The sequence below is a fragment of the Psammomys obesus genome, unplaced genomic scaffold (genome assembly GCF_907164565.1).
Source record: "Psammomys obesus unplaced genomic scaffold, mPsaObe1.curated_primary_1811, whole genome shotgun sequence".
In the NCBI taxonomy this organism is placed as follows: Eukaryota; Metazoa; Chordata; class Mammalia; order Rodentia; family Muridae; genus Psammomys; species Psammomys obesus.
The window spans coordinates 1,670,546-1,684,975 of record NW_026594152.1 but is presented as its reverse complement, the minus strand read 5'-3'; the positions used below and the strand labels follow the sequence as shown (position 1 = coordinate 1,684,975).

General features: G+C 41.6%; 1 protein-coding gene across 1 annotated transcript in view; it reads right to left on the bottom strand.

The window, feature by feature from the left end:
* Positions 1-8,767, bottom strand: part of Asxl1 (ASXL transcriptional regulator 1) — a gene marked incomplete at its 5' end in the record, with an annotated part of 54,659 nt that extends 45,892 nt beyond the window's left edge. Inside the window, 2 exon segments of the mRNA XM_055617968.1 lie at positions 4,530-4,638; positions 8,670-8,767. Of these exon segments, the coding sequence (XP_055473943.1) occupies positions 4,530-4,638; positions 8,670-8,767 (207 nt within the window).
* Between the last annotated feature and the right edge of the window lie 5,663 nt (positions 8,768-14,430).

The following is a 14,430-nucleotide window of genomic DNA, read 5'->3' as shown; positions in this document are numbered from 1 at the left end:
CCTCTGGCTTCTGCTACACTATCAATACTGGATCCTCACTGGGACTCCTCTCAGATATCCTGTTATTGCCCTGTGTCATGGAGATCCTGCAGCTTTGGATCTGCATGATGGGACACTTCACAGGCTCCAGCAGTTCACAGATGGGGTAGATATTGAAGTAGGACAACTCAAAGCCCTGCATCTAGGTCTGGGTGGTAACCAAGTTGGTTACCCCACCAGAATTCCTGTACCACTTACACCAGGGCCAATTCGCCCATTTTGCACAGGCAAGGGACAGGCTCTCTCTCACTCAAACCATGGGGGCAATGCTGCTCTCCTGCAGAGCCCTGACTGGTTCATCCAAGAGCTGCAGTTGGCAAGGGGTGGAGCCAACTCAACTGTTCTGCCGTCCCTGGGGGCCAGCTCATCCATCATGCCACCAGAGACAGCTCTACTGTGCTGGTGAGGTGTGGGGTCTGCTCTCTTGCCCTCGGGGCCAGCTTTCTCTACCACACATGCCTAGCTTTTTACATGAGTGCTGGGGATTTGAAGTTAGGACTTCATGATTGCACAATAAATGCTCTTACCCACTGAGCTATCTCCTCAGCTTCCCAAAGAGGTACTTTTTTAAATGTAAGGATATATAAGTGTAGTCCTCTATTATTTTAATGTTTTATTATTATTATTTATTCATTTTATTTTATGTGCATGCTAGAACTCCTGGAACTGAGTTACAGAAGGTTGTGAGAGACCACATAGGTGCTGAGAATCAAAAGTTGGTCCTCTGCAAGAGCAGGCAGTGTTTTTAACCACTGAGGCATCCCTCCAGCTACTTTTTCTAAGGTGTTTTTCAATATTTGCAACATAGTAAGACTGGGCATGGTGATAATCCCATGTAATCCCAGCACTTGTATGGAAAAAGCAGAAGGATCACATGTTCCAGGCCAGTTTGGACAACTGAAATAGTTCAGGGCCAGCACAGGCTACAAAGAAAGACATTGTCTCCAAAACAAGAATATTCTATGAGATAGAAGACAAAGTAATGAAAACTACTATACATTCAAACTCTTTTCAGGAGAGACAGATGTGTACACACACCCCACAGCAAAATCTATTAACTACATTAAACAAGCAGCAAAAGTCTAAATATACTCCACAGCTTTTAGATTGTTTTTCTTTTTAAGACAGGATCTCAAGTAACCCCCAACTTCGGATTCCTACCTCCACTGTACTCATCTACTTTCAAATATTAATATAAATTATTATTTTTTTGGTTACAAGGAGAATTTCACCCACTTTGTTGCATTTTCTATTACATGTATTGTTTTTGTATTAGGTCAAACTGGAATTGTATCAAAATCACAAGACAGGAGCTCTATACCTCACATAGTCATAAGGTTACTGTATAATTCAAATGCCGATTTCTGTACCCCCTTTTCTGGTTGCAGTCCTTGTTCTGAGACTCTCCTGTGTCAATGTTGTGTAAACATTGCTCCCCATGTGTTCCCTTATAGCCAAGGAGAGAATACGGCTGCACTTCCTGTCAGCCAGGAAAGGAGTTAGAGGAGAAAGTAAGAAGTTGAGCCACAGGAGAGGTCCAAGAAACATCAGAAGGAGCTGGAACAATTAAGCTACGAAGTGCAAGCATCTCTGGGACATACACTGGGAGGAAACCAGATTAGCTTAGAGGGTGGAGTAATAACTGCTCAGTTATTGTATTGTGAATATTATTATTATCAAATGTAAGAGTCTCAATTATTTGTGTGATAGGTAGGTTAAAAGAGAAACTGAGAAACTCGGTTTTATAAAAATAACTTCTAACAACCTGAGGCAGTTTTGTTAAAATTATGAGCAGCTGGGCACAGTGGCACACAACTTTAACATCAGCACTCTGGAAACAGAAGCAGACAGATCTCTGTGAGTTTAAAGCCAGCCTTGTCTACACAGTGAGTTTCAGGCTAGCCAAAACTACACAGTAACCTGCCTCAAATTAAAAAAAAAAGAGAGAAGAAAAAAGCGGTGGGCACTTACTTATTATCACACATCAAAAAAGGATGTGCCTATGGGGACCAAACATAGGACTTTCAGCAACCTAGGCTAGTTTTCAGACCTCTAAATTATACTCATAGGGAGACCTCTATCTTAAAAAAAAAAAAAAAAGAAGCAGCTAGACAGAGTATTTACCTCTGTAATCCCAGCACTTAAAGGATAGGACAGGTATAGCCCCAAGTTCAAGACAGGCTGGGCTTCAGAGAGAGACCTTGTCCTCAAAACAAACAAAAACAAAAACAAACCAGAGGACCACAGGATTGTTCAGTGGGTAAAGGCTTGCCACAAGCCTAGCAACCTGACTCTATAAGGTCCTCTGACCTCCATATGTGTGCTGTATGGGAGCATACATGCCTTTAATATTGGTAGACATAGGCAGATATCTGGGAGTTTGGGACTAGCAGGAACTACATAATAAGACCCAGACTCATAAACAAACAAACAAATAAAAAGGCTTCAGGACCGCCTGGTCTATGTACAGAGTTCTAGCACAGCAGGGAGTACAAAATGAGAACAAACCAGCCTCAAAGACAGATGGAGAGATAGATAAAGACAGACAGACAGACACAGACAGACACAGACAGACGGACGGACAGATAGATAGTATGGCTAACCTGGGCCCTGGGACTGATCTCCAGCACCAGGAAAGGGAAACAAAACAAATAAAAACTGTAAACAACAGAACAAGAAAAAAAATCCAAGTCACAAAATGGTACATAGCTATAATCTTTAACATTCAGGAAGTGAAGGCAAAAGGATGTGGCATGGGCTAGATATACTCTTTCTCAAAAAAAAAAAAACAAAAAACAAACAAAAAAGTCAAAACTACTAGTAATAAATATTTCTAAAACAAAATCTAACCATAAATACTAGGGGGGCTAGAAGATATAGCTCAGGTAAAGCCTACCTGTCAAGTTATAGATGGTCCTACAGTCAATTATTAGCCCCACAGAATCAAAACAAAACGGAAGTTGCCTGGCTACTTAGAAGGCTGAACAGAGAGAATCGCTTGAAAGAGGATCAGTGGAGCCTGTTAGTTTGAGCACAAAGCAAACCCCTGCGCTCAATAAAGAGTTCATGTACACAAACCTACTGACATTAAAATAGATTATATAGTTTGTATTTATTCAGGATTTTAATATTTAATTAACTGCTTATCAAGTAAATAAAACTCACAGGAAGAAAATCTGTATATGGGCATTTAAAAATACAATATGGGGATCAGCATTAAAATTTTAGTTTCCCTATAGTCACCAAGTCCCTATAGTCATCTTATGTCTAAATGCTACCTGTTTTTGTAAATAAACACTTGTAAATAAATTAAGTACTTGCTAAAGGTATGACAGGCAAGAAAGATGGCTCAGAACTTAAGAGCACTTGTAGCTCTTGCAGGGACAAGGGTTTGGTTTCCAGCATGCACACGGCAGACGACAACAATCTGTTGTTCAATGCCCTCTTCTGGTCTCTGCCAGCACAGTGCATTGACGTATATGCAGACAAACCATTCATACACATAAATTAAAAATAAATCTCGAAAGGTATGGTGGTGCACTCCTTTAATCCCAGCACTCAGGAGGCGGAGGCAGAGTACAAGGCCAGCCTAATCTACACAATGAGTGTGAGGACAGGAGAGCTACATAATAAAACGGAACCTGTCTCAAATCAAAATTAAATAAGTATTTAAAAAACAAAAAAAGCCGAACAGTGGTGGCACATGCCTTTAATCCCAGCACCCAGGAGGCAAAGGCAGGTGGATCTCTGAGTTTGAGGCCAGGCTGGTCTACAGAGTGAGTTCCAGGACAGCCAGGGCTACACAGAGAAACCCTATCTCAAAAAACAAACAAACAAAAAAGGAAAATAGCTTGTCAATTTGTATATGGTCCATGGCTGCATTCTTGATATTACAGAGGAGCTGTATAGTTATGACAGAGCCACTAGGCCAACAAAATCTAATTTATTACCAGCCTTTATACAAAAATTTTCAGACTGTGATCTAAATAATAGTCAAATATATCAGAAATGGTAGAAAAAAATTGCTTATTCATTTCAGCCCAAGTACTTAAGGTTTATTACGAACTCCTCTTCCTTTATATTAGTGTCACTTAGTAACTACTGATACTCACGTTTGGGTTACTTTTCCATAGGTAAGCACATTAGTCATCCAGTAATTTATCCTTCATAATATTATTACAAACAAAATCCTCACTAAGGTACATTTGTAATCATCACTACATACACTTATCTTTCATCTACATAAAATCTACTAAGGTATAAGACAAGCAAAGCTGAACACAGAAACAAAACTTGATATAACTTAATAACTCCTAATACTCTATTGGGATGTACAACATCTAAGATTTCCATCAAGGTCCAAAACGTCAGTTTTACCTCATTTCATATTAGGAAAGACATTCAATCCATCAGCACCATTCCAAACCCACCAGGTTCCTCTTATGCACATTCAAAGTTTCAAGGACCATTGCACTGAAAGATATTTTTACCTTGAGTGTGAAAAGACTAATTCGGCCAGGTAATTTATAAAATAGCCCTTCTCCTCCTCTTGAGTTGGAATGTAGCATGGCATTGAGGCAGGCAAGAGGGGATGTCCCACTGTAAAAGATGAAAGGATAAAAATGGGTCATAAAAATCTGTATCTACCTAACAAACATCCAGCTCTTCTAATTCATTTCCAAACCAAGAAGCAAAGCAAGCAATGCAGAGAAGCAATGAGTTCACACATCTACTATGAAAGAAGTTCATGGAAATCCCCACTCAGAGCGTCTAGGCTGTGGTGCATAGTAACTCGGAACACCTTTTAGGCACATCGTTTAATATTTCCTGACAATACAAACCAAATTCTCAAAAAATTTAGACATGTTCAGCAGTTAACAGTACTTGCTTTGAGCCAAGTATGGTAGCTCACACCTTTAATCCCAGCTCTTGGGAGGCAGAGCAGGCAGATCTCTGAATTCAAGGCCAACCTGATGTACAAAGTAAAGAAGCCTATCTCCTGTCTTGAAAAAAAGAGCAGGCTGGCTGCTCACAAGCTGTAATACTTAGCTACAGGGAACCCTATGCTCTCTTATGGACTTCAAGGGCAACCACACAGACGTGCTATGCACACAAATTAAAAAGGAAAACCACATATCTTAGCCAGACATGCTGGCTCAATCGTACAACCTCAGCACTCAGGAAGCTGAGCTAGGAGGCCTTCCTTAGAGCCTGGATATATAGTCAGTTCCATGCCATTTTGGTCTATATTATGAGAATCTGCTCAAAAACAGAAACGAGATATAACTTCATAAAATCTTATACCAGGCAGTGGTGGTTCATGCCTTTAATCACAGCACTCGGAAGGCAGAGACAGGCAGATCTCCATGTTTGAGGCCAGCCTGGTCTATAAAGCATGTTCCAGGAGAGCCAGGACTAGAGAGAGAAAGCCTATCTTGAAAAACAATACCAAAAAATAATAATCAATTTTTTTTGTACTATTACATATAAGTTTTCTCAGCTAGGAGTAGTGCTGCATGCCTTTACCTTCAGCACATGTGAGGCAGAGGCAAGGTGGATCTCTGTGAGTTTTAAGGTCAGCTTGTACATAGCAAGCTCCAGGGCAGCCAGAGCTGCATAACAGAGGCCCCAGATTTAAAAAAATAAAAAATAATAAAATAAATAAATAAAAAGTAAATATTTTGGTTATTGGGGCTGGAGAGATAACTCAGTAGTTAACAGTACTTGCTATTCTTGCAGAGGACCAAGGTTTCGTTTTCAGGGCCCACATCAGGCAGCTCATTAACAGTTGTCAGTAACTCCAGTTCCAGGAGATCTGACACTTTCTTCTGGCCTCCATGAGTACACTGACACACACGTGCACAAATAAATCATCAAGTGTTCTTGGTCAGTGAGATGACTAAGCAGGTAACGGCTCCTGCCAGCCAGCCTGAAGACCTAAGTTCTATCCTCTGGGACCTATCCGGTAGAAGAACTCATCTAACTCCTGTAAGTTGTCCTCTTACCTCTAACCACTCCAATATTCACACAAAATATGTAAAATGTAATAAACATTTTTAATAAAAAACAAAAAATGAGCAGTTATTTACATTGTAATATTCATATCATGCCCAGACACCACCACATATTTTCATTTATGAAAATATGAGACTTAATGGCACTATAGCCCCATAAACGGCCACACTTTATTTCTGTACTTGAATATTTTCTAATAAAAGCACACAAAAAACAGTATCTGATTTTCCTTTATTGTGAGGTACAATGGATAAATCTCATCTACAGACTTCATTTACAAAGAAAAAGGACATCAAATGGAGCTAGTCTAATGTTTAAACATGCAGCTAGATAGTATATAAAGTTCCATGGTCCCTGCCACAATAGTAGGTTAAAAAATTACTTCCTGTGACAGAGGACATTTACTAATTTTAAAACAGAAAAAGGTGTCAAAAATAGACAAATGCCTGTTACTATTGAATTTGTTACTAGAGTGTTAGTACTAGGATTTACCTGTGCAAGCTTTCTTTACTCTTCTTGGTATGTTAAAAAAAAAATGTATCTTAAGCCCCTATTTTTTAAAAACTAGCAGCCCCAATTTACATAGTGTTAAAAAATAAACTGAGTGTAAAAAAGCCATTAAAAACAATTATTCTACTTTGACACACACTGGATGCTAAAAATAACTTTCAACAAAAAGTAGTCACTAAAAGCATGTGGGTACAGAATCTCCTACGAAGGGATAACATGCTGGGGAAGTCCTTCTGTGACGCCTACATACTACTCCTATCTACAGTGACAGACTTGCCCACTTATCCTGTGTGCTACAATTCCTACAACAGCAAAAAGAAGAGACAGGTACTAACTTACCTTCTACAGGCACAGTGATCCAACAGCAGGGCAAACATCAATCAGCATGATGGAGACAAAAAGCACAATTATCACACTGTCAAGTATACAGGTACAAGACAACCAGACGGACTGCAGGCAACCTGAAGCATCCCTTCCCATTAAATATGTGATCTAAGGAAAGTGAACAACTTTTATCATTTCAAATGGCTACAGTGTGCTTAGTCACATAATATAACTTAGGGCTAAGGAGAAAAGTTTATTCAATAAAGTGCTTGTCAAGCAAGCACTTACACCAGACTTCACACCCCAGAAACCACATGAAAAATAAATAAATAAATAAATAAATAAATAAATAAATAAATAAATAAATAAATAGTGGCAGGCATGTAGGCAGGCACTTGTAATCGCGTTGGGGAGAAAGAGACAGACTTGGTAGCAAACAACTTGCAAGCAGCAGGTTCCAGTGAGAGACCCCTTTTCTCAAAAAGCAAGGTAGAATGACAATGAAGGCTGTCCTCTGACCTAACACATACCATGAATCTGCACATACATAAACATATATGAAATATGCCCCGTAGGCAAATACTGTTTGTTCCAAGTCCCAAAATGGGACTGCTGTTATACAGACTCCTCCTTCAGTTAATTTAAAAAAATAGAAGAAGGGGTGTGGCTGGTAGTGGCTCAAGGGTCAAAAGCTCTGGCTGCTCTTCCAGAGGACCTGAGTTCAATTCCCAACACCCACATAGAAGCTAACAACTGTATATAACACCAGTTCCATTGGTTCCAACACCCCCTTCTTGCCTCCGTAGGCACTAAATGCACAGACATGCAGCAGTGTTAACAAACACACACAAAACGTGTAACATAAAGGCAGTGGTGGCACATGCCTTTAATTCTGGCACTCAGAGGTAGAAGCAGGAAAATTTCTAGGCAGCCTGGTCTACAGAGCAAGTTCCAGGACAGCCAGGGCTACACAGAGAAACCCTGTCTCAAAAGAAAAAACAAAACAAAAAACTAATAATAATAATATTTTAAAAGGAGAGATTGGTATAATGGTGAGAAGAGAGGAGAATTAAATTAAAAACAACCCCTCCCTGCTTTTCATGCCTCCAATTACTTCGGTGTGTTCTCTACGAAAACTACCTTAAACAAATTAAAACAAACTTAACAAATTACTTCTTAGGCCATTTGTATCATAACTGACTAAATCAGGCAGCTGTGGATGGTATGTGCCTATAATCCCAGCACTTAAAGGGTGAAAACATGAAGCTCAGAGTTCAAGGTAAGCCCTAACCTGTGCAGCAAACTGGAAGCCACACTGGGCTGCAAGACTGCCTTAAAACAAGAAAGAATGGCTAAATCAGTGGGCAGCCAGAAGGTTTTATGCCACTGAGACCACTCTTCTTGGATCGAAAGGAAAAGATTTCAGTACTACGACAGAAAAGTATACAGGAAAGAGCATATACATGAGCTTGCTCCTTCTCTATTACTAGAACTTGTAAAACAAGACTGCATGAGAAGCCAGCGCTGCAGCAAGACCTTATTAAAAAAAAGTATACTAGAAAATTTATCCGATTCCATTAAACAAACCTAATTCTGGCTATCGGTCAAGACCTCTGTAAGGTCTTGTGAAAGACATTGTAATTCTGATGAAAATAAATGTTCATTCATTCCACTCCCAGCCTCAGAATACACAACCTTCAGACGCACAAGCACAGACAGACCAGCGCGGGGATTTACGACTGCATACCACAGTGTGTCCTGTGACGCCCCATCTAAACAACGAGAGCAATACAAACCTCATTTCCTTCAGTCCTTCTGCCTCTATGACCTGAAGAATCTGTTTTGGTGTCATTGGAGCATCTGAATAGTTTTCTAACACCTGAAAAAAACAAACATCCTGACTTCAGTGTGAAAACTTTCATTATACCCAGTCTGTACCGGGGACTATACTCTGCTATGAGGAGTTAACAGTACCAGACGGGATTCACCATAATCAAAGTGACTTTCCAGTCAGGGGTATGGCCCCAGCACAGCATTAAAACAATTACTTCAGATACCAAATCACACTGATCTGTATTTTGAAAGTTAACTGCAATTAGATAAAAATACCACAATTAGGTAAAATATTCTAATTCTCAGTTCTATGGACAGCTATCTTAACATCTGCATGTAATAATACAAGACTTTAGCAGTTCTGATAACTTCGTAATTTAATGTTAAAATATAGAACACAGCTGGGTAGTGGTGGTGCACACCTTTAATCCCAGCACTCAAAAGGCAGAGACAGGCAGATCTCTCAGTTTGAGGCCAGTCTGGTCTACAGAGTTTCAGAACAGCTGGGGCTATGCAGAGAAACCCTATCTGGAAAAACAAACCTATACATAATAAATATAGACCAGAAGTGATGGTGCAGGTCTTTAATCCCAGCATTTGGGAGGCAGGTGAACCTCTTGTGATTCCCATCTCAAAACATAAAAACCTCAAGGCCAGTCTGGTTTATATATTGAGCTCAAGACCAGCCAAGCCACAGAGTAAAAAAAAAAAAAAAAAAAAAAAAAAAACAACTTTTTTTACTAGTACCCATATGGGTATGTGTGTCTAGGTGCAGTTTTTTGGTTTGAGACAGTCTAACTAAGCAAGCCCCCGCTGGCACAGAACTCATCATGTAGATTAACATCAGCCAGTTGAATGTTCAGTTCTGTTCTGAGACAACCGAGGCCACCTCTGAACTTGCCACGTAGCTAAGGATGAACTGGGACTCCTGACCCCACTGTCTCTACCTCCCAAGTGCTGGGACTACAAGAGTGTGTGCGTCATGCCCAGCTACAGTTCTTTTCCTTTTTACCATGAAATTCTGGAGTCAACTGCCACATTACATTTTGCCACCTGACAACATCGTGCCACGGCTCTTTTGTTTGAGACAGGCTTTCTCTGTGTAATAGCTCTGGCTGTCCTGGAACTCACACTATAGACCAGGCTAGCCTCGAACTCACAGAGATCCACCTGCCTCTGCCTCTGCAGTGTTGGAATTACAGGTGTGCGCCGCCTGGCTCATGCTACATTCTTTTTGTGACTAACTTAGAACACTGAGGAAGCCAATGTCCTGCTTGTGTTAGCTCATCTATAACGAAGTCAGCACTTCCTCAGCAACTGCAATTCTCACTCTAGAAAGCTGAGCTGTCTCGGTAATGTTCCTCCTCTAAGGAAGGAAAAGAAAGAGGTCATTCTCTTACTCCCTAACCTCTGCAGCGGCTGTGGGTACTTCCAGCTAACAAGTCCAACACCCAAGTCCTCCCTGGCATTTAAAAAGGGGGGTGAGGGAGCAGAAAGTTCCCAAGTAAGGCTACAAAAGACTTTGTCACTGAAGGAAATCAATGTTTGGAGAAGAAAAAAATATTAAAACAAAACTCCCATTTTTCCTCCTTAGCCTCTGCTTGGATTATGTCAGTTACAAACACTGCAATCCTATTTACCACTAGATCTGACTTCTAAGCTTCATTCAGATTCAAGCAGTTCTGTAGGACTCAACCTGTCTAATTGTCCATTCTTAATTTGTTCTTCTCTAATTTATCTCAGCAACTCTAGTCTATCTCCTCTCCAACCTCAGCCCTTTCCCCTATATTCCCTACCTTGGTCGGAACCTTTCTACCTTTTTATCACCTAATTTAGCAACACACAAGTGGCATCTTTCACTCTCTCACCTACCTAGTTCACTACCAAAGCCAGTGACACAACATAACAGCACCATCAATTATACCCTTAAGTCCAGCCCTGTTCTCCTCAAATCCATTCCTACTTGCGGTTATCCCTCATTTAAAGCCACCAAGAACACCTGCTTGTGCCAAGCCCAAATCTAGAAATCCAGAGTCTATCATCATCACGTTCGTTTCTATTTCAAAATCATGCTCAGCAACTCTGCCTGTTTCTCTATGCAGCAGAAGGTAAGTTTCCAGAACCCATCCACCCAGCCACTAAAGCACAGGCTCTCGAGCCACAGGACAAGGTTCAAATTCTACGCTCCCAAACTGAAGCAAGTACTGATCCAAACTGAGCCAAAGGGGATCTCATTCTTCAAGTATTTGGAGATCTTCCTCTCAGAGTCACTTTTCAGATCAAACAGAACATGAATAAGCACCTGCAGGTGCTAAGAGCTGAGCACCCAAGGCCTCTCAATCACCTCTCCATCTCCCCACCAGACAGCCTCACTGGCACCGCACACTTCTGTCCCAGCAATTGCTCTTTGTTCCACACCATTTGCATTCTGCAAATATATTAGAATCCATGTAGCTTTCTTCTCTCTTCTCAGCCATTCTTTTTTCACCAGTTTCTGCATGTATGGCCTCCTCTGTGAGACCTACTTACATCCCATTAACCCTTCAAGACTCAGTTCAGAAAGCACCTTCCTCTGGAAGCACTCCCTAATATGCCAAGCAGAATCAAATCTCTTTTTCAATGTTCCCACTGTCCCACAGTAAAAGGAATTCTCTCCCAAACCAGGATACTTAAAAGAGAAGTGAGGAACTAATTCATCATCTTTATTTCTAAACAAAAGACAGAAACTGTGCATCTCCAGTGATATGTAAGCCTATAGTTCTCTTCATCCATCTGAACCCCACGGCTTCCCCAGAAGACCGGCAGCTCCTCCTCTTCATACTCTGAGGTAACCCAAGTGCCAAGACAGAAAGACAAGGTTAGTCAACCTTGTTAGACAATAAACCTACAGTGAGTGGGGTTACTGATCTTCATTGTCACAGACACCATCTGAGTTAGGAAATCTGCAAAAATAAAGCGTGACTTTTTAAATAGTAAGGAGCTGGAGAATCTTAAAACAGAAGAAAATTTTCTAAAGAGAAGTTACATCCAAAGAGACAAAGTATTCATTTTCATTAAAATTGTATATAAATCGCTGGCTTTCAGAACAATCCAGCACTGTTATAGGCCCAGTCTTTCTAGATGGCACATTTCTGAAGGAAAGAAAAAAGTATCTCTACTACTTGAAAGGACAAAAAAAAAAAAAAAAAGTTTGATATAGAATGGCCAGAGAGAATCAGAGCAAAAATAAAGCATGCAATGTAATGTTTCTCAAAAGCCAGAGGAATCTATTTAAGAATTTTCTCCCAACTTGTTCCTAACCAGCTGGCAGATTTAACCCTCTCCTCTAGACAGATAGAAACACCAACACACTCTAAGGCATCTGAGAGAAGACTGTCCACTTCTTAAACAGTAAAAACCCATCTCCAGAGTATGCCACTCTACTGGAATTCTCCAGAATTCGCTCCACTTCACTACACCAAAATGCCGTGTAGAAGGTGATTATGTACTCACCAAATTTGAGTGAGGCCAGGAGCAATTAGAAACTTCCACCTGACAAATACATGCAGTCACCACTACAAGCAATCTAAATTCAACTGTCCAAAGGTAGTTAAGGATAATAATCCTGTGACAAAATTAACTGCCCTGATATTGTAGCTCACTGCTTGCCAGGTATCCCTCTATGCAGTAGAGGCTAATAATCTTGCCAGCACTCAATGTGACACAATTTTTTTTTTAAATGGGAAGACTCCAGTCTCCCACCCCCACAAGCACAGAAAATTCTAAAACACAAACCACATAAAAGATGTGCAAAATTGCATACCACATTCCTACACGTCCTCTTTCAAACATACAACTACACCACAAAAAAAAATTTCTGTTCAGATTACTATTTTTAACTGAAGAGCCACAGAAGAAAAAGAGAAATAACTTACTTAGATAATTGTGCTTGAAGGTGAGCCAATGACAAAATAGAAATAGCAACCTTAACCTTAGAATGGAAGCCACAGTAAATTTAAGAATCTAAAGAGGCTTAAAATAACAGTGGATTCCAAATTGCTAGAGCCTTTCAACTAATAAGAGCCAAAAAGCTTTGAGACAAGAAGCTTCTGTAACTGTCAGGACATAACACAGGATCGAAGGCGCTCTCACCTACCTCTAACAAGCAGGTTCTGGAAAGCAAAGTTTCTTTGGGTGCCCAGAGCCATAAACACCTGCACACAGAAACTCAGAATTTCAATGTACATCAAGACTCAACCTCCATAATAAAACACGCTTCATTTCAGCTCTCTCCTAGACGCCTTCAGACCTCAATTTGACTCCAGGTGAAGCATCAATGAAGACATCCCAAGTTCCAAGATCATAAAAACTAGCCAAAGGTTCTAGTTTTGATTGACTCACAGAAGGAAAAATAGACCACCTTGGAGTTTCAAATTCCTATATGCCAAACAAAAAAGAAACCAAACTGCAACCTTCACACAAACAACCCCCGTTTCTATTCCCAGGGTAACAAGAGGATGGGAACACCAGTAGAAATTCAAACAGTGGTAGGTAGCTCAGACAGCCCGGGTAAATCAATAACAAGCTTTCTCAGACTCCTAGGAAAGGGTGCACTCTAGATTCTTATCAACCTCGAACACTTGAGAGGCAGAAGTCACTTTCCAGTAAAAGGAACAATTAGAAAGCTAAGCTTCACTCCATCATTAAAACCTACATATAAAATACAGGGCGTCAACAGACAAGTACTATGCACCATAACCCTGCACTGTGGCCGCCTGAGGACGTGACATTTCTGAGAAGTATAACCTATTAGGACTGTCATCAGCAACATTTTATAAGAACATGCCTCAAGGATTTTGGCTTTGTAGTTTTGAGTCCAAAAGGAAGCTATCTCACAAGTCCACTGAAGCTTGGAAAACAGAAAATCCGAAATCCTCTGGGCAGGCAGCTAGCTCAATCAATTTACTTTTTCTTTCCTTCCTTCCTTTTTTTTTGGCTAACCCTCTGAAAGGAGCCTCAACAGATATTCTTTGCAAACAGACGTTATCCAGTTCCTCTGCAAAGCGCCTACCTCTATGGCAGTCACGGCGGTTCAGTGTGATTTGAATGTCCATGGGCCACCTGCATAATAATCACTTACGCAGCTGGCAAAAGTACTGTTTCCAAGGCAGGTTCAGTGTGTTTAAACGAGCCCTAGAAACACCGCTTTAAACAAAGTCCCCAGATATACTCCCACTGGGCACTCAACTTTGAGAACCACTACTCAGGGTTTTAGACTAGCCCTTAGCAATTGCTTCCCGACACACACCTGGTTTAAATTGCCAACGCTCTAAATGCTTCCCATGTCCTTGAAAGCAGGGGCGCCTTGCCACCCCCGCGGTGTCCAGTGACCCACTCCACTGCCCCCGGAGAGGGAAGCCCTTCCGACCTTTCCCGGAAACCTAACTCCCGCAAATGAACAAACGGCGCTTCCCGGGACCCCCTGCTGCTGCCAACGTGGGGGAGGGGAGCCTGGAGCCCGGGCGCTCCGAGGGGTGGAGCCGCCTGCCAACTCGCCCCTCCGCAGGAATTCAGGGGGGGCGCGGAGGAACGGCGCCCCGGCCCGCCCGGGCCCGGGCCCGCCGGCGCCCAACACCCAGGCGGCCCCGCCCCCTGCCGCGATGGGCCGGGCCTCGCCCCTCCCCCGCCCCGGAGCGGCGCGGGAGCCCACCCCCCGGGCCCCCCGCCGCG